General features: G+C 39.9%; 1 protein-coding gene and 1 pseudogene across 1 annotated transcript in view; both read right to left on the reverse strand.

Annotated features, from left to right (window-relative positions):
* Positions 1–99: 99 nt before the first annotated feature.
* The window catches only part of CUBN (cubilin), a 271,217-nt gene continuing 250,547 nt past the window's right edge, over positions 100–20,769 (reverse strand). Inside the window, exons 61-67 of the mRNA XM_090268020.1 lie at positions 15,772–15,934; positions 15,262–15,467; positions 12,436–12,583; positions 11,373–11,554; positions 6,158–6,323; positions 3,406–3,641; positions 100–544 (exon numbers count right to left, since the gene is read on the reverse strand). Of these exons, the coding sequence (XP_090124146.1) occupies positions 437–544; positions 3,406–3,641; positions 6,158–6,323; positions 11,373–11,554; positions 12,436–12,583; positions 15,262–15,467; positions 15,772–15,934 (1,209 nt within the window). The 3' untranslated portion in view covers positions 100–436. The remainder of the gene's footprint in view (positions 545–3,405; positions 3,642–6,157; positions 6,324–11,372; positions 11,555–12,435; positions 12,584–15,261; positions 15,468–15,771; positions 15,935–20,769) is intronic.
* On the reverse strand, positions 5,241–5,477 carry LOC150019648 (V-type proton ATPase subunit e 1 pseudogene; annotated as a pseudogene).

A 20,769-nucleotide genomic window follows, 5' to 3' on the forward strand; every position in this document is an offset into this window, starting at 1 on the left:
AAGATGTAAAAATTCAACTTGAAACTCTATATAGGCCTTACAGTGGAAGACCAAATTTTGATGAGTTAAATATTAACGCAGCATATTTATGTACAATTCAATAATATTTATTATACTTAACTTGACATTCACAGTGAAATCATACCTCTATTTTATCATTTACATTTGAAAATTTACAGCATATATGTCATAATCATTTCAAACTCTTTAGGAAATTTTAGAAAATTTCAGCTCAAATGTTAGAATTAAGGATGACAGGCACAGCCAAAACTAAAGAAACAACATTCAAACAAATGTACAAATATTGATTCCACAAATACTGTGGTGGAAAACATAAATGTCACGAATCAGGGCGGGAGCGTTCATTCTGTCTCGGTGACGTCTGAAGGCACCTGCGGAAGAGCCACAGCGCGGATTAAACAGGCACACGGTGCGTTTAGCTGTCCCAAGTTAATCGGATTGCGGATGGGCGCCCCGCATACTCCGCATGAAATTCTATGAAGACCCGATGTGAGGAGGCCACGAAGGGGGCTATGTTAGTGTCCTAAAATTGAAAAGAAAAGAGGTAGCAAGTTTTATTTTTCACAAATTTGAATATTAAAAAATGTTAACATAGTAAAAATAGTACCACATAAAGCAGTAAAAATTTACAGTAAATTGTCATGTATGTGTAGCAGTAATCTTGTTAAGAATTACTGTACATACTTTATAAAAGAACATTGCTGGAGTTAGGGGTTGAATGGGATGTTATGGATACAGAGTTTCCATTACTGGGACTGAAGAGTAATGAAAATGTTTTAAAATTGATGGTAGTGATGATAGCTACACAACTTTCAATCTACTAAAAACTACTAATTATACACTACATGAATTATACCTTAGTAAAATTATCATTACAAATGGAATTTCCAATTCAAGTTCTCACTAAATTTTAATTTATCTGATAAATACTCATATTTGCAACTAAAACAATCACATGAGTATATTACTCTCTCTCCTTAATATCTATAGTTTTCTTTGAGTATTTATTTTCATGTCCTTTCTGTGGAACAATGTGTGTTTGGGGGAGGGACTAGTAAATGGGTCTCAGCTTTCTCTCATTTCCTAATCATTCATTTAACAAATATTTATCAAGGGACTTCCCTGTTGCCGGCATTATTTTTGGCATTGTGGATATAAAAATTGAACCAAACAGTTAAAAGGCCTTGCTCTGGTGAAGGGACATTCTCACAGGAGGCTGCGAACCATGAGCCACGTGAGTCAGTAAACTACACAGCAGGTGGAGATTGTCCTGAAGTTTGCAGACTGGGGCCTGCTCCTCCGTTCTGCTGGTCTCACTGCATCAGTCTGTCCCAAGAGCCATCAAAAGGCAGTAAATGATTCAAGTTGAGTGCAGCACAGAGGATTTTTTCCCAAAGAGCTATATCAAGGTATATACAGTATCATATATTCTCAAATGTGTGCAATTTTTTTCTTTCCATTTTAATCTGCTCCCAAATTTCCACTTATTATTTTATGCTGGAAAACAAGTGTGAACGAACAGTTAACCAAAGTTTTAAACTCTCCTTTGATTCTCCTCACTTTTCCTGTTATTCTTTCATGTTTAGATTTTGTAACTGAGGGTGAACAATGATATTTGTTTTCTCATACAAGCTACATCTTCAAATCATCACATGATTAACAACCTAAGGAGTGACTGTTTACTTTCCATCGCTCTGGAAAGTAAACTGATTTTGTTGAACTTGAAATGCTAAAGAAATCAGTTATATCTCTAATTTAAAAAAAGAAAACAATTACTCTTAAAATGATGTCCACATTTATCAAAGAAAACATAAAACTGGTAAAATATTGTAAACACCCACAGTTAAAAAAAACCCTAACATATCTAGTTATAGACCTTGAGTTAATGTGACATTGGTCTAAGTGGTAGTTAAGTTCTCCTCTCAGTGCCTCAGTTTTCTTTTATCTGCAAAACCCACATTTTCCTTGTTCTTTCCACATCACAGAATTGTCACTGTGGGGAGCAACTGGAGTTGTATGTTTGAAAGTCGCTGAAAACAAAACAAAAAAAAGCCATTTGGATATAAATTAATGGTGCTGTTAAAGTGGCCTCTTTTCCTCCCTTTTGAAATGTTTACAAATTTCAATGTTTACAAACATCTAAGACCTAGTCAGCCTCTAAATCTGAAATGTGAAACACTGACTGGCTTCTCTTTTCTGTGAATCCCCCTGAACAACAGCGATTCAGTATCTACTGGCCAGTTGACTAAAATTGCTCCCCAGGTAATTAACACTGTATATAGAACTAGAGCTACCAGAGAGTTTTTGAAAGTGTTGTCTATAAACCAGAGAAGTTTTGTTGAATAATGGAATGCCATTCAGTGATTAAATACAATACACCAGAGATTTTATTGGTATGGTAAGATGTTAATGATATTTGGGTAAGTGAAAAAACATACCACAAAACAGTATAAAATATGTGTGCATATGCAAACATGCTCATGAAAGGTATTTTTAAAAAATACATGGCAGAATTTCCAGGGATTTTAAAAAATGTATTTTCTGATAATTCTGAAAATAACATTGATCAATTTTATGAATAGTGTTATCTTAAAAAAAAAAAGAAAAAAAGAACCTACGTAAATTTCCAAGTGATGTAATTCTGTCAGGTTTGATTAGAAAGCCTAAATGGCTTGAGAGCAGAACAGTGAGAAGCATAGACCCTCTCCTCAGCTGTCACATTTTACCAGAAGTAAAAAGGAGAGAGCCATCAGGGCTCATGCCAGCAATGCTGAGTCAGTATCAGAAGTCTAACTTGATGTTTAGGGAACATCTAGTTCATCAGAATTTTACAAAAACAATCAACCTACTTGTCACCAGACCAATCTTTAATATCTGTGTACTTCTTCAAAGAATAACCACAATTTTCAAGAAGAAGTAGATGAAATGGACCCAAGCATTTACATTTTCTAAAGTTCTAATCATGGAGAAACCAACATGGGTATTCAACCTTGAGTGGTACATTGAAATGGAGCTTTTAAAAAACTACGTGCAGTGGCTCCTCCCCCAGAAATTCTGATGCAGTAGGTGTGAGTACTGGAAGTCTGCAATGTAATAACTGTAACTGTAACTGAATAGGTGATTACTATGTAAAAAACTGTAAATAACTGCATAGGTAATTCCAATGCACATTGAGATTGGTAACTATATTACTATTATTTTAACGCAATGCCCACTAGGTGGCACTTGTGCTCCTCAAAATAGAAAAGTCAGAAAATTGTACAGAATATGTAAAAGTACATTGTGCTTTGTACTTCGCATGTGTCTGCCTTTAAAAGTGTATACGAAGTTACTTTCATTATTTAAACATAATAAATGGGAATTTGAAAATCTGGCTTTACTCACTGTGCCACAATATGGTGCAGAGAATGGAGAATTAACATCTGGTCCATCATGGAGTATAAGATAGTTCTGGACACAGTCTCCTGGATCATCAATGCTGATGAAATAAAAGTGGACAGTGACATGTCTTCCAGCAGGAGCAATGATGGTCCATTCGCAGTGAGTGTGGTTTGGGTAAGTGCCTGGATAGCCTGGGCTGGTGAAGGAGCCACTGTCTCCATAAAGAGTGCCACCACAACCTGTAAGAAATAATTGTGAAAAGTTTGATATGACAAAGTAGCTGGAGTCCTTTAGTGCACTTGTACGGCAATAAAATGAGTTGTTTCCTTAAGGTGCTGAGATCCTCTTTAGGAATAGTGAAGGTGGAAACGTTTTTCCTGTTTCTCTTTGGGGCCAAATCCCTCCCACTCCCTCACCACCTGGCCTCCCCAACCCCACCCTCCACACTTTTCTCCACCATATATTCCTTTCCCTCTAACATGACTTAGGGACAGCTCTCTTCAGGTCCGTTCTTTGAAAATGGTGTGTTGTGAACACCACGGGAAAACCAAGAACTACGTTAAACAACTATAGGAGAACGTAATTAAATTTGCTGTGTATTTTTGATGGTGTAGAGCTCTCCATAAGCAGTGAGTTCTTGATAATGATGTGGGTGAAGTAAATTAAAAGTGAAATTCTAGGCCTGAACAAAAAAAGAATGTATTATTGGAGGTTTGGGGAGTAATTATAAAAGGGACTTTACCAGGCTTATAACTGACAGTTCCAAGATTGACATACTTAAAGCCAAAACACTGTAAGTATTGGTGTTAATTTGTATAATTTGTTCATTTGTATATGAAAACTACCATTATTTAGGCCAGTAGCCCTGGGCATCCAGGTTGGTGCTGCACAGGAAGAAGGCACATGGCCTGACATGAAAAAACCGGGTTGGGCTCTGACTGCCTGAGTGTGGTCCTTCCTTTGCCAAGATCTAGCTTTGCATTTTGGGCAACTCATTGATTTGGTGTCTTATTTTCTCATCTGTGAAATGAGGGCACTGAAGATCCTCTTTAAGCATCTTTAGGTGCCAAGATTTTATTATGTATGATTGTCTTGATAGAACCCTTTTCTTGTTCCTCAGTTTGTTTGTTTACTTATTTATTTTCTCCATAGAAAGCAGGAGAATAATTTATTCCCAAAGATGGTGAAGTAAGAGAGTAATCCAGAAAATACACTTTGGTGTAATTCATTTGGGACAGATCTACCCTTTTTAAAAAAAAAATAATTTGTTTGTTTGTTCGTTTAATTTTTAGAGAGAGGGGAAAGGAGAAAGAGAGGGACGGAAACATCACTGTGTGGTTGCCTCTCACGCACACCCAACAGGGGACCTGACGTGCAACCTAGTAATGTGCCCTGACTGGGAATCAAACGAGCAACACTTGGCTCGCGGGCCAACACTCAATCCACTGAGCCACAGCAGCCAGGTCCAGATCTACCCTTGAACATGCGCTCCTGTTGGCTGCTGCACTAGAGTCTTGCTGTCTCATGACAGCTTTTAAACACTTCAGGGATTCCCATGTCATGAGCAGGCGGGAGCCATCTTAACATCCACAGGTTGCAAGGAAAGAGTGCGTGTTTCTCAGAAGAATAGCACCTTCGATCACAGAAGAGTGCACAAACATTTTATGCCATCAGCACAGTTTAAAATACTGCTTTGTCGAATATGGTATTCAACTGTGGCGTGAATGTTAAAGGCAGCTGATGGCCAAAACAGGTGAATCAAGGAAGATGGTCTGGGTTTGGAGGTGATTTTGCATCTAGACTTCGGTGGCTGAGCACTGGAGAGTGGGTCTTCTTCCTCAAGGCCGGTGGTGCTTGAGAAACCAGATGGTTTTATGTTACAACTGTGGTCCAAAGAGAGGATTGAGTTGGGCCAGAACTGCAGTCAGCCAAAAAAGATGGTAGCAAACTGAACGGGTCACCAGCAGGTAACTCCCTGGTTGGAACTTAGGGATGAACCAAGGCACCAGGAGGCCAAGAATTCCCCAGAACATGCTCACCACGATCAGAGGCACCGTGAGACTGCTGTATACCATGGTCACGCTGGTGCTGCCAGCCCCTGCCCCATTGCCATGCTTTGGTCCCACCCAGTCCTCAGTATATTTAAAATGAGTCATTTTAATCATTCTTATTTTGAAAGTGTTTAGGTATTTTGAGAACATTTCACAAAGTATTCTTCCTCTCTTAAGTTAAAGGCACTGACATGACTTAAATTTCCTTCAGTTATTTGATAATCAACCAATCAAAAATGTACAAAGGTACTTATTGCCCTGTAAAAAGCAGTGAACCCCAGAACTACCAAGAAATGACTGGAATTGCAAGGAACACAGCTGCTTATATATGCACACATATGTGTTATTAATGTGCCTTTTTGGTAAACTCTGTTTTTGATACTCAGAGAACTACCATGATCAAACCAAATGTTAAAAATATGACAAAAGCAAAATTTATAAAGGAGGTCTAAAAATCTTTATATTTTATCTTTTCTTTATATGTAAGTATATACTTTAATATATACTAATATACAGAAATGAGTAAAAGCAGAATTGAAAAGAAACTCTGTGTTTCATTATTAAAAATCTTTCTTTTTATGAGAAAATAATCAAGCATACAAATGGTTAAAAAGATAAGGTCATTTTAATGGCCTTTTCCTGTCAGACACATTGTGTTTTTCTCACCTACGTTTACTTTACCGTACAAAGTGTAAATGTCTTACCAGAGTGTGACGAGGTCCAGATAATTTCATATCCATGACCGGAAGTTGCACTGTCACTCTTAAAATGCAGGTATAGTTCATTATTTTGAGGGAAGATAGGATTTGGCAACAGAATTCCACAATATGTGCCGAGTAATGGTGAACTGCTATCACTTCCGTTTCTTACCTTTAAAAATGAGTCATTAATTATTAATCTTAAGCATTACGGTATACTTTCTTCTTCAACTTATCATTGCTATATATTAGCATACGAGGGGGACCCAAAAACGAATTTATTTATTAAAAATTGTGTATTTATTCTTTCATGTTTAAACTTCAGTCACCTTCAAAGTACTTTCCATTTGATACAACTATTGAGACATTTTTTCAACTGCTCAAAACAGTTTTTGAACTCATCAATTTTGATGCTTTTTAGCGCTTCTGCCACTTTGTGTTTCACCTCTTCCACATCAGCAAAATGTTTCCCTTTGAGGACTTTTTTCATTCAGGGAAACAAAAAACAAAGTCACTAGGGGTGAGACTGGGTGAATAGGGAGGGTGGGGCATGGGGGTCATGCCATTTTTGGTCAAAAACTGCTGAACACTCTGCACGGTGTGGGCAGGTGCGCTGGTAAATCACCCATCATGAAATGGGCAAATGCATTGAAGAGTCTTCAAAAAAAAATTCACTGCAGCTGACCACAGCCTCTCACAACAGTGCCAGCTGGTAGACTGATACAGATGGGTTCCTAGAACACTCACCTACTCAGGAAGCCTGTACTACAAGGGTCCACCCTCCAGAAGGCAATTCCTGTTTTTCTTGGTTCCCCCTTGTATAAAATAATGTTCAAACAAAAGGAATTTTTGTGTGGCAAAAGGAGACAACTCAATAAATTTACAGAATTTCTGACTATTAAGATATGCAGCGTGCAGCAAGAGTAGGTTACAGTTGTGAGTATGTAAAACACAGCCTATTCTTGTATTATTATTTATTAATTATTATATTATTTTCCATAAGAACAATTGGATACCTACTTTTGCCCCTCCCTGTATTTTAAAAACACATTCTGTAGCTAAATAGATTTTTTTTCATTGACTGCATGGAGTAAACATATATTAAAAACAGGAAATAAGTCAGTATGTATATAACCACATATACACGGTGAAAACAGCCACATTCTGTCGCCAAGCCTGGCTCCTGCTGTGCATTCTCAACCAGCCCAACTCTGAGGAGCACGTCAGTCATGCAGGTATTGAACCACCTCGATATGTTTGAATGATGGTTTTATTGATATCGTCGTCGGCAGCCGTCCGTCTCGAGAGACGATGGTGTAGCTTCTTAAGAGTCTATCTGCACCGCCGAGAATAGCTGTGCAGTCCGACTCGGGAGTGACACGGTATCTGTCTCCTCCCGTGTTGAATCGACATCTTGCGATGACGCTGGAGTGTCCTCTCCAGTGAAGCTGAAGCTACAGAGCCTGGGCAGGGTGATATGGAGGGTCTGCTGTTGCCCATGCAGCAGACCCCCCCTCTCTTCGCAGCTGAAGGATCCAAGGGAAAGACGGAGTCAATACAGCTTGGCTTCAGGTGCGCCGCAGGAGTTGCCGGTATTGACTACAACGTCAAACCGCCTTAGGGACTCCGACTCCGGATTTTCTGTCGGGGTTTACTCCCTTAGCCTTTCCCCTGAAGAGGTATGCCGCAAGGCAGCGGAGGTTTTTTGGAGTCAGAGTTTTCCTTCTCTGATGTGCCCTGACTGGAAGATCGAACCAGCGACACTTAGCTCGCAGGCCGACGCTCAATCCACTGAGTGAAACCAGCCAGGGAGTATATATGTAATATATGTATATATATATAAATATATCGAGAGGGGAAGAGGGGAAGAGAGAGAGAGGATGTTTACATTGATAGAATCTGAAAAGATGCTTCCCAGTAGCAATGAACTCTGTGTAGGCGGGATTTAAGTAGGCAATGACAGGCATCCTTGGGCTATATTAAGAACAAATTATAGCACAGAAAAGCAGATGTAACTAAAAATAGTGGTTGACACATATCACTACCATAAGAGCAACCAGAAGCTATATAACAAATGAAGATTTGTTTCCTGTAAGTAAATTTAAATGTAAAAATATAATGATAATAACCTCAAGGAATGACAGTTTTCAAAAGTACAAATGTGTACAATGAATTCTACTCTCAAATGAAATATTTCTTAAAAAGCAGAAATCACTTCTTGCTATTTCTGTGCTTGATGTTGGGTGGTGGTAGAATAAATATTTTAGAGGTTATATCTCAGGAATAAACCATGTCATCATTTTCAGAGTGCTTTCAAATTTCTACTTTGGTTCACTCATTCATCTCTCACTTAATTACCCCTTTCTCAGTGTTATGGATCTACTTACTCATTCCCCTTTTAGCTCTTAGTAGCTACACTTTTTTCCCATTCTCTTGTTAAGTTGCATGTTAAATGTCTATGTAAGTAACTGTTGCATAGGGAAACCAGGAGCAAAGTTCCTCTCCTCGTGGAATCCCACAAACAACACAATTCTCCCAGCCACAACGTGTAACAACACATGTGAAGTGTTCCTAACCAACGAATTCACCCAGGCCTTGGTATCCAGAATTTTAAATGATTTTCAGTCATGTAGGCATGCAGCACCCATGTGACTGACGTTAGCTAATCATTCTCCAGCCCCCCACCAGAGGTAAAGCTGACACAGCATGGCCCATACTAGACATACACCTAAAATAATTGAAAGCAGGAGTTCAAACAAAACTTTGTAAACAAATTGTTCATAGCAGTACTGTTGACAAAGCTGACAAGTTGAAACACCCAGATGTCCATCAAAAGATGAATGAATCAATGATTCTTTTCGAGTCATGTGATAGAACGTTACTCAGCCATAAAAAGGAACAAAGAACTAATTCATGCCACAACACGGATAAATCAAAAACATGATATACATACTCAAAATCTTGGAAGTTTCTCCATTCCCTTTATAATTTCATAATTTAACATTTGGTCTACTGTGATTGTCTTAAGTCATAGAGTTTCTTAGAGGTTTAGTGGCTAATCTTGCTGGGTTGTATTGATCTGCAGAGGCTCCTTTTAGGTCTATGTAGTAGCCCATGGGAGAGAATAATGCCTTTCTGGTGCTTTTTGGAGTATTGTGCTAGGGGTTTAAACCAAGTGCCTTGCTATGGATAGAGTAGCCAGTGATCTACCAGGAGACAGAAGTGGGTGCCATATCCAAGAAGACCAGATCTGCTGCCACTATACTCTTGGCTTTGGATCTTGTCCCTGCTGATTATCTTTTAGAAAGTTGATGTTCTGAGAGGAAGAGTGAGATATGAATCCCTACTGAGCATGCGAATGACTTGTTCTAGTCATTTTTCTCTTCACAGGAACCGTGACAGTGGTAGACATTAGAGAGCCCTGGAAGGGAGGGGGAAATTCTGAAGACAAATGCAAACTCCAGATGTGATCTAGGGCTTGGCCTTCGTGTGGTATTAATACAGTTGGAATCCTCAGTGAGAACTTTCCGTCCCTGCCATAGTTAGCACAGATGGAACGCTGAGGCTTGCTGGTACGGCTGCACTCGATAAGCCTAAGTCGCAGTTTCATCTCTTTGCTTATTGGACAGAAAGTTTCAGACCCATTTCTATGGAGAAGGGAAGGACAGCTGGGGGGAGAAATTCTCACCCTTCAATGCCTGAGAGCTGGCCTTAACTCCAGTCAGTAATGGTCAACTCAGGCTTGAGGTGAGAGGGAAGCAGCTGCGGGGGGACTCAAAATGACAGGATAATTCTGTCCTTTCTCCATATCCCACTCCTCCTCTCATTTCTGCTTTGCACTTCATAGAAATATTTAGACTCTGCAGTGAGTGGGGTCTATAGGTCTGGATTTAACACCCTGATGGACACGAACAATATTATATTTCTCTCCCCATCTCCTCCCTGCTACAACACTCTCCTTCAGTTTTCTACCATGGCAAGTATTGCCCTAGAAAAAGGCATAAGCTTCCTCCCAGTACCTGTCACACTATAGGTTATGAATATTCATTAGAAAAGGACTTAGACAAAGATTATAGGTGAGAACTTTCCAGGAAAGTAAAAACACCATAATGGGTGTAAAGGAGTAAACACACTTTTTGGAAACCTTACAAAAACTCCCCTGTACATGAAACAAAGAGAACTTCAGTAAAGTCAAGATTCAAGCTCAATTCTCCGAGGAATTCAGCATCCCTTCCATATATGAGTTTATTTCCTGAGAATAAATTGATTTTCCACAGAGCTTGCAAAGGACATCCAGGTGAGCCCTGGGATTTTTATGGAAAAATGAAGGTACCAAGCTTCACAGTCTGCATTAGATATGGGCTCATTTAGAACATCTTCCCATGAATAATAGCGTAACAGTCCTCTCACTTACACAATGTAGGTGAAGAGGGGCCAAAGAAATGCAGAGGGGGCTCTTCTGGTTTACAGGAAATAACAAGGGTGCAAGAGCTCAAGAAGTGTGGTTTTGCTTGCTCCAGGCCCAGGAGGTTCTCTCCTGTTGTGTTTGGGGAGACAGAGCGGAGGGGGGAGGAGGGAGGAGGGCAGCACATGGCAAAGCTGCTTCTTTGTCCAATTAGAGCTTTCCAGCAGCCGTTGAGGAGAAAGGAACACACACCCCTCCTGCCCCTGCCAAACACTGGGTCAGAGAATCATTCTCCTTGGAGAACCCTGAGGATGCCTCCCACTAACTGTGGCTGTCAGGGACATCAGGCTAACTATTTAGTATCATTTGGTTTTACTTTTGTCTCCACACAAAGCACACTTCTTATAGTCAGTGCTGTGGTCCACCTCCAAAGTAGCACTTTGCACTTGAACATCCCTCTGGTCCTTCCAGTCTGAACTCCCACAACAGCTCCTCCAGGAAGCCTTCTGTGTCCCTGAAGTGACAGTGTTAGTCCTTTGCACATTAAGTGGGAGTTGACTCTTTTCTTTCTGTCTTTCCCACTGGACTATGAGCCTCCTGGGGGCCCTGAATATATCTTGTTGCCTATTGGGTTTCCTTCTGGTGCCTGGTCACAGAAGGTGCTTGGTAAATATTTAGGGAATGAAATTATAATGAATAAATTAATGAAATGAGCATGGATATATTTTTAGCAGTAGCAGAGAAAAGGGTAAAAAATCTGAAGTGATCCATCATCTTTTATATAATTCATTCACATGAGATCCAAATGTATGTTACCTCCAGGAAATCATGGCTGCATTCACTTGAGTCCTCGATGCCAAAGGAATGAAAGAAGAGGGAAATCGTGTGGTTCTGTGGGGCTGTGAGAGTCACTGTGCAGTCCATGTTGTTGTCATAACTATCGGGCCACCCGGGACTCTTCAGGTGGCCAAATGCCTTGTTATAGTGCCTGTTACAATCTTAGAGAAAACAATATTCACAATTAATGTATGTGTATCAATATATAGTGTTCTTTCAGTCTGACAGGAATAATTTAAAAATGATTACATTTAAACGCTTTAGGAAAAAGCTAACCCAGCCTTTGTATTTGCTTTGAGATCACTGAGCTCCCTGGAGGTGAGGTGAAGGGCACAAGGTGCAAGTGCAGAGAGGTGTCTTGTTAACAGGAAATGCCCCCATGTAAATGTAGAATACAAGCACTCGCCTTTGACGATGAATATTCTAGAATCCTCTGTATTTGTTCTGATCACATTGAGGTGGAATTGGCTGACATTAAGACTCTTTTCAAGAATAAATCCTCTATTTCCAAGATAGAGTCTTGTCTGAGGATTTCCCTTTAAAACCTTCAATGAATTATCTCTTCTGATAGAACTGGCAAATTGTTGTTCTTTATCATTTTTGGTAAAAATACACAGAGTATATTTACTTGTTTTGATCAAAGGAAGTATTAGTTTTAATCAATCTTGAAATACACATCAAATAAAGTGTTCTTGGGAAGTAAACTTCTCAGTTTTACTAATCAACCCTTTCAAAGCTTCTTGGTTTTGACATTCAAATGAATAATTAATAAAATAACTTGTATAATTTTAAATTATGCAACAACATAAACCTTGAAGAATATGCTGGCATTCTAAACATTTTAATTAGCATTATTCACGTTATCTCTTTGGAAACCAGCTTTAGTGATTTGCTAAATTGAGCCTGGATTCTAGGGAGGAGCCTTAGCTCCTATGAGTGTGGTTCACATGAACAAACCATGAGTTCCCCACAGGAGTCCGTTCTAGCAGAAACTGTGATGATGGCAGATTTTCTGTACAGAAGATAAAGTTCCAGGGCGTACCTGCAATCTGGTAGGTAAAACCCACTCTAGAGTTTTCGTTAAAAACTTCGAATTTGAAAATGACAATTGCAGTGCTCATAGAAGAATAAAACGTTGGTACAGCTGAAGCATTTCTGCCACAGAAGTGGATTCTTGGATGTCCACTACTCTGAAATGACATGAAAGGCAAATCACATTAGATTTTGCTTCAAAAGAGAAGAGGCCATAGCAGAAATTAAATGCATATAAAATGTGCTTAAATATTTAGCCATGGAAACTAGTTATAGTGTTTGAAGCACTCCGCAATAAGACTGACATTGGCCTTGGAATCCAGAACTGTCTCACATTCTCTAAGGGACAGAAAGCAGGAGGCCGAGTTTATGCTGAAACCGCCAGACAGATACTTGCCTCCTGCAAATGAGACCCTTCTGCTCTCTTCATAACTGCATTCTGTGCCCTTGCTCTGAACACATCACTGTCCAAGCTCACTCCAGTTCTCCTACTGAGGTTTTTCCTAGACTGGAGCTCCATAAGACTAACCTAGCACTGCTTCTTGCCCTCACTACCCCTTAGCAACTCTAACCAGAGACTTCGGTACTGCTATGAACCCCACAAGGCTACGAGTGACTGTAATGAGGTCCCTGTTTCCCCTGTGTAACACCTGCGCAGCCCGCATCGCTTCCCAAGCAGGTAAGATAAAGGCAGTCTAACGCCTATCAATCCTTGCATAAAAACAACGTGTATTCAAGTCAGGACATCTGCTGCCTGCCACCTAGATTCCTAACACCTGTAGTTATTGGGCATCTCCTGAAAGGCCCACTCCCCAGTCCTGCACAAAGTCCTGCTACTGTTCTGTGCTTCTACCCTGCCCTGTCTCCTGCTGTTGGTGCTTTCCTAACCTTGCCTGTTATACCCTCTGAACTTTAACTGCATTGTTAACCACTCCAATATACATCCTCAACCTTTTCCATTGTGGCCTTGAGTGAAACCTGGTCTCCAGCAGCCTCTTGGTGGAGGCCATTCTTTTCCCACACTTCAGTTCACTGAGTAGGAACAGGGTGGGGGAGGTCAGGGATTCCCAGGCTGCTGCTTCCATCAAAGCCAATTCTCCTTTGGGAGTCTCTACAATCGGCCAGAGATGTTCTCTGACTCTTCTCATCATTCTCACTTACCTTCTTTCTGGTTACTTCCCTGCCTTAACTAAACACTTGTGGTATTTTAGCTCAGTCATTTTATGAACCCTTTATGAACAGTTCAGTGTTCTTACGGGGAATCCATTGACCATCCTATTTGCATTCCTTGATACCAGTGACTAATCTCTACTCTCTGTGGTTGCCCACCCCAATGCCAGTTATCCAGTCAGGTCTTTTTATTACTTGCAATGCCTCTGCCCCTCATTCTTTCACGATCCTCCAACTATAGCTTCTCTTTTTACTCTTGGACACCTTGGATCTTCCAGTCCCTCTTAGTTATCAGTCGATTTCTTATCTTTCTCCCTCCTTACTCAGATTGAAACATTTTGTTCTTTTCTTTTATTCATTCAGTTGAAGGACATTATTCATTCATGACATAATACTGAGTGTTATTTGAGGACACTCCAGATGTCATTATGACACAGAGCTGTCTGGGTCCCTATAAGTAGCAAGTCTGCAACCAGATGGTAGTCTGTTCTGATCCACATTGGGAAGTTTGGATTCATGAAGCAAAGAGAAATTGAAAAGAGCTTTAACCAGAGGGTTTTTCCCACTTGGTTTTACTTCCTTCCAGGAAGAGTACCACTGGGGTACACAAACAGTATTCTGAAAACCAATAGGATGATGATAACCTAGCATCCTGACCATGTGGGGGCATAGGATGTGCTTCAATGTCTCTCCTTTGTAATAATTCAGCAAATCCGGTGTCTATGTGGCAGCCGGTACTTCTCAAACCTCTCTCCACATTGGGGTCAGCCAAACTGCCTTTTCCACCTCCACCAAGATACATGTGCTTAGGATGAGGATGACTTGAAAACTCAGAAAGAGATAGACTGGATTCTCTACTATTTCCAGCCAGTCCGTGGAGGGATTGAACATGACACCCCCAAAATGAACTGAGGTACATTGACTAATCTCCAACTGCAGTGAGACAATCCAGGTATTCCCAGGTGTCCTCCAGGCAGTCACCCTCAGCTCCCGGCTCCTTGCTTTACACACGTTCCCTGGATAATCTCATTATTCTCATTGTTTGAGTCATGTGATGACAACAACCAAACCTTCAGGCCTGCCATCTCTATCACGTCTTTATGTCCAATTGTCTCCTCAATATCTTACTCCACGGGCAATTTGTACTCATCTTTTTTTTTAACCAAAACAACATTTTTTTCTCTTTTGGATTACCATAAATATAGTCCCACTAGATTAGAGCCATATGGCCTCTTAATTGATTTCCCTGTGTTCTGCACTGGCTCCTTCAGTTAACCCTATACATAGATTCCACTGCCTATAGAAGTGTTTCTCCAAGCATGGCCCATGAAGGACCAGCGTCAGAACACCAGAGACGCTCATCAGAAATTCAGAATAATGGGTGCTATGTGGGGAAATCAGTCTCTGAGGGAGATGCCCAGGGGAATGTACTTGTATCAAGACACCCAGATATTTCTGCTGCACACAAAACTTTGAGAGCTCCTGACCTAAAGACCAAGTCTAGATTTCTTAACACTGAAATAGAAGGTTTGTATGTAGCTAAAATACACATTAAGCTGGAAGTAACTGACAATTTATTTCATTATGCCCTCATTATTTCAAGTGTATTGCAAGTACTAATAAAAAGGTCACTAGATGTGACTGTCATTCAAACTATAATTATTACCTCCGGCGTGTCCTGGAACTCTAAGTAATTCTGGTGGCAGTCTTGCGAGTGCAGCTGTAATGCCCACACAGTTATCTCGACCTGCTGATGTGGTGGAGCTTCAAAAACCCAAGTACAGGTGGAAATTGGGACATCGGGGTTTGATGAATTGGGTGATGAAATATTTTGTGGGGTCCAACTTGCATTATATGTTCCCCCGCAAGTCACTGAGATGAGAAAAAAGAACAAATTTTAAGACAAATTTTACTCATATCTCATCACACATAAAATATTTAAAATTCTGCCTTCCCTATGCTTCCAGCACAAAGGAACTATATTTACATCACTCTATGGAGAATTTAGAATATATATTCTGGACCAAGAGTGGTAACAAATTTGTATTATAAATTAAACACAGAGTAGTTAACATGGTATTTAGTCATTGACATTGAGTTTAGATATGTGTGACATTATTTTTAGTGTATAAATACACATGTTTCATAATATATTAAAATGTCTCAATTTACTCACTGTCGATGAAGGTATATGTAGCATTAAATCCTTCCTTTTCTAAAGTTGTGTCACTGACAAATTGAACTGTCAGGAAGTTTCCAGAAGAGACAAAGGGAGCAGGTACAATGGAACCACAAAACGTTCCAGCCAGCCTGGCATTTTCACTCTCTCCGTCATATAACTGAAAGGAAAAGAGTTCATTAGTTCTCCATTATTCACAAAGAAGTTGCAGATTTTACACTAAAATGGATGTGAAGTCCCAATAGGTTATGATAAATAATCTTACATTGATGTACTTAGAGCTAGATTTCATTTAGGAACAGAATAGCTATTAAATCAATTATAATATAATGAGTTTCAGTAGAACCCTGGTATGATGCTTACAATTGTTTTCTAATGGTGAAAATAACATATGATTGTAAAAACAATGTGTCATTACAGTTAGCAAACCCATCACTAGCCTCACATCCGCTCTCACTACCGTGCTGGTCCAACCCTTGCCTGGGTTCTCACTGCAGCCTCCCCATGGAGCACCCCACTTCCACCCTTGTCCCTCTTTAGCTTGCCCTCAACATGTCAGCCAGAGGATACAGTTAAAGCATAAGCCGGGCCAGGTCACCACTCTAAGACCCCATCTCACTGCTTGCCATCCCCTCAACATAAAAGCCAAGCCACTAAAATGGCCTCAAAGGCCTAATAGAGTCTGCTCTTCACTTCCCCTCCCCACCCCCCCAAACTTCCACTCTGCTAGCTTACTGTCTCCACTTTGTTTTTTCAGCTCCTTGAGCAAATCAGGCACACTGCTGCTTTGTAGCTGTTGCGTTTGCTGTTCCCTTTGCCTGGAACACTCTTCTCCTACATAAGCATGTGGTCTGTTCCCCTTTCCTTCGGTTCTTTATTCAAATAGTACTGACTCAATAAGGTCTTCCTTGGCCACTCTTTCTAAAATAGAAACTTGGTCATTATTCTCCTTCTTTCCTGCTTTATATTTTCTTCAGCACATGCATTGCCTCTACATACTGTATGTATTACTTATGTTATTGTCTTCCATTCTGCAGGAAATGCAAGTTCCATGGAAGCACAGATTACTGTCTGTTCTATGCATTAGGAGAGTGTCTGGCACAGAAGAGGCACTCAATAAATAGCTAATAACTGAATAAGTGCTTTGATTCTTCCCTTCCAATATCCACCCGCTGCAACCCTGTTCTGTCCCAATCTTCTTTGTATCGGTAAATGGCTCTAGCTTAACATTTCAGTCATCCTTGATTCCTCTCTCTTTTCTCCTACTTGATATTTATCCCATTCTACCTTCAAAATCTATCTCAGAGGCTCCTCTCCACTGCACAACCACCATCGTCCCTCACCTTAGTCTTGTAACATCTTCCTGATAGATGTGTTTCCACACAGCAGCCACAGAGTTCTCCACCAAATGGCCTCGTGTTTGCACACTTAAGTCAGGTCACATTCCTGCTCATCCTAAGATGCTCCAGTGGATTCCCATTGCACTTAATGTAAAATCCAAGCTCTTTATGGGGGTTTGCAAGCTCCTACCTGGTCTGGCCCAGGCCCGGGCCTGCTCTCAGCCCCCTCCCACTCTCCTGCTTCCTATAACTCCTCCATCCCAGGCCCAGTCCCTGCTGGGCCCCAGGCCTCTGCATGCTGTTCTTTTGCCAGAAGCATTCTCTCCTCAGCTCTTGGACAACAGGTCACATTTATGAGATCTCAGCTCAAATGCCACTTCTTGAGAGAGGCCAGCTTTCTCTAATGTGGCCCTCCCTCAATGTCTTCCTGTTCTATTTTCTTATTATAATCAAAATGTATTTTATTTGTTACTTATCTACTTCTTCTGTTTTCTTTCCCTACAAGATTATAAATTCCACAGGGGAGAAGGCTGATTTTTCACTGTGGTATCACCAGCACCCAGAACAAGTCCAAGCCATAAGACCCATTGACAAATGCCTGTTGAAATAGTGGGTACTTGGTTTTTTGTCCATTACTAGAAAACAAAGTTTTCTCCAGCTGAGTAATCTTCATAGAATTTTTAAAATCCGTATGTGTGTAGATCTAAATATTGAGTTTCTAAAAAAACTGTGGTGTGTTGTAAACCTGAGAATAGCCATGGCCACTGACAGTATTTTAAAATGCTAGGAAAACATAAAATGGAAATAGTTAAAAAAAATAATAATTTTATAATAAACAAAAAAAATGACCACTAGATGGCACTGTCTCCTCTGCTTAAACATGATTTTAGTGAATTTAGAGACAAGAAATTCAAGAGTTGAGTCGTCTATCTCCTCATTTTGTAAAAATAGCTTGTCCAAGTTTTAGCTAATGTACTTTTTCTGGTTAGCGAGTTGAACTTTTATTTTAAACATTGCTGCCTTTATCAGTACTTTCATATTAGCAAGCATTTTTATTCTATGTACTGTGTGGCAGGCCTCTTGTGGTAGGTCCTGTACATACGAGGATGTATAAGGCACTTCCCATACATTCAAGATACTAATCTGACACTCACAAATTAGTGGGAGAGAGCGATCCATAAATTAAACGCACATATATAACTGTGTATGAATTATATATAAAATAAAGAAAAATAAATGCTACAATAAAAGAATAAATGTGACAGGGGAACTCTGATGATGGAGTCAGAGAAGACCAAACACAAGCATTTGAACTATTGTTTAAAGTTAAGTGGAGACCTCCCATCCCTACAGAAGAGGGAGTGTATCCCAACCAGATGGTCCATGAAGCAGACGGCCACCGAGGTACAAAAGGCATGCACGTCTCAACTGCTTGCCACCTTCTGACATGCTTGGGGATTAGGGTGAGAGGACAGACTCAGGATTGGAAGGCACATTGGGACAAGACTGAAGTTCCATATGTTTCATGCAAAGAGGTTTGCATCTTCTGCTGTAGAAGTGATAAGATCTGCTTTGGTTTTTGAGTAAATAGCTAGTAAAAGAGATGGAAGGGAATTGCATAATGCCTGGCTTCAAGATGGTGTTCACATTAGCTCATTCACTGCCACAGTAAGATTTCTCTTCATTGAGTTAAAGTAGACAGGTTGTGGCCTCCAGACTATTGATATGGGCTCCTGAGCTTCTCGTAGCCAAAGCCAAGATTTCCTCCATCTCCTCTCCCATTCCCTGGTATTGCTAAATCTCCACTGTGGACTTTTGCAGGGTAGCTCCAGAGCATGTAACAGCAGGTGCACTGTATGGTGCTGGCGATGGGAGTCACATGGACTAGGACGTAAAGGGTGCCCTTAGGACCTGCACAGTCACTCGCTGCGACTTACTGCATCGTGGGCACATATGTTGCCTGGCATAACTGCTTCAGACCTGGAACTTAAATTATATTCTAAGTCTTGTGGATATAGATAAGTTCAGAGAAGAATTTTGTGTTTTCTCAGCTCTTAAAACTTGTTGATATTAGAATCTACTTAAGATCTTAAAGGAACTGTACAAATAATTTAGTAGAAGACAGCCACTCACTACAACTACTACAAGATCCTGCACTTTATCCAGCCATCGACTTGAGCAGTAGAAAATGGGGACAGATATGTTTGAATTTTAATTTCTATGAACTTTAAATGCAAAAGGACAATAGATTTTGATATTGGACTTTAATTCTTTATGATTTAACGTTATTTTAGACATTAATTTTGGGGGGAATTTATCTTTTAATGTTTTCCTGGAAATTTGATAACAGGAAGATTTTTATGTTCTTATTTGGAGCATCTCTACATTACATCTTAGAGTATCTTCATAAATTCTTTGATTTTATTGAGGACCCTCTGTAAGAGTCTGCTGGACAGCATGCTTGGGCATAATTTGGGATAGGAAAAAGAGAAGACAGTGATTTTTCAGGGCTGAGCTCTGATCGATTACAGAACCTTCTGGGAAAAATGTTATACTGGTCCCAATGGTCTTGGGAATGATTAGAATCAATGATTAGACACAATAATTAGAATCAGCTGTATAAATGCAGGAATTTTTGTATCATTATTATGATTATATCTCAATGTTCTTTTCCAGTACTTGGAATAGTATCTGGAATAAAGTGAGTGCTTGAATAAACATTTATTGAATGAATGAATGGATGAGTGAATGAATGAATTAATAGTACCTACTGCCTCATAAGGAAAGGAGCCTGAGACCTTGATAGACTGCAGATCTTCTCCCCAGATACGGACACCCCTCTCCAGTGACTGACCACAGACTGAATGATTAAGCCCAGTGTGTTATGATAGATTTCTCAATGAAGACAGTACTGTCCCCTGGGGGGACAGCAAAAGTGTGATATTTTTGGGTCATCAAAAATTTGGTGCTATAACTGACATTTAATATTCAGCAGCCACCTGGAAGGATCCCATTGTGTAATTCACAGGAAAGTTATGCAAAGTGAGGATTTACTTTATGTCCACATAAATGAATGGCCTGCCAGACATTTGTGTATAAAAAACTGTTTACAATTATTTGATTCCAGAACCTAAATTCATTCAATATATAAACACAAAAATATTTTTGCACAGCTTTAACATTCACCCAATTTCCAAGAATGCAACTGCTGTGTAAGTTGAAGGGAGAATATCCTTTATTTTCTTTAGAACTATTTTATTTTAGTTTTTCTATCATTTTAGAAATTCATATTGCAGATGGTGATGCTGCTATTGGCATTTAAGTTACAAATACAACGCACCCATAGTAGTTTAAATTTATGCTTTTACATTTGCCATGATTCCACGTAGAAAAAGAATCTGACTACTTTACCATCTGACTTTGTGTAGTTGTGTCAGAAAATTGCTATATTGAAATCTGCACTATTTAATGGACTACTTTTCTTTTATTTCTCCTTTTCATCGCCATTAGTACATTAAACTGATTTTTTGAAACTATGTATGTGGGTAGGCTATGGCATAGATGACTTTCACCCTGGATGGTCAAAGAAATTTTACAAAATATTGGTGGAAAATGTTAGGAAGAAGCCATCTCTTTTCTGCTAGTTCCATATTTC

This window comes from Furipterus horrens, unplaced genomic scaffold, assembly GCF_987537825.1.
Source record: "Furipterus horrens unplaced genomic scaffold, mFurHor1.1.pri manual_scaffold_2, whole genome shotgun sequence".
NCBI classification, from domain to species: domain Eukaryota; kingdom Metazoa; phylum Chordata; class Mammalia; order Chiroptera; family Furipteridae; genus Furipterus; species Furipterus horrens.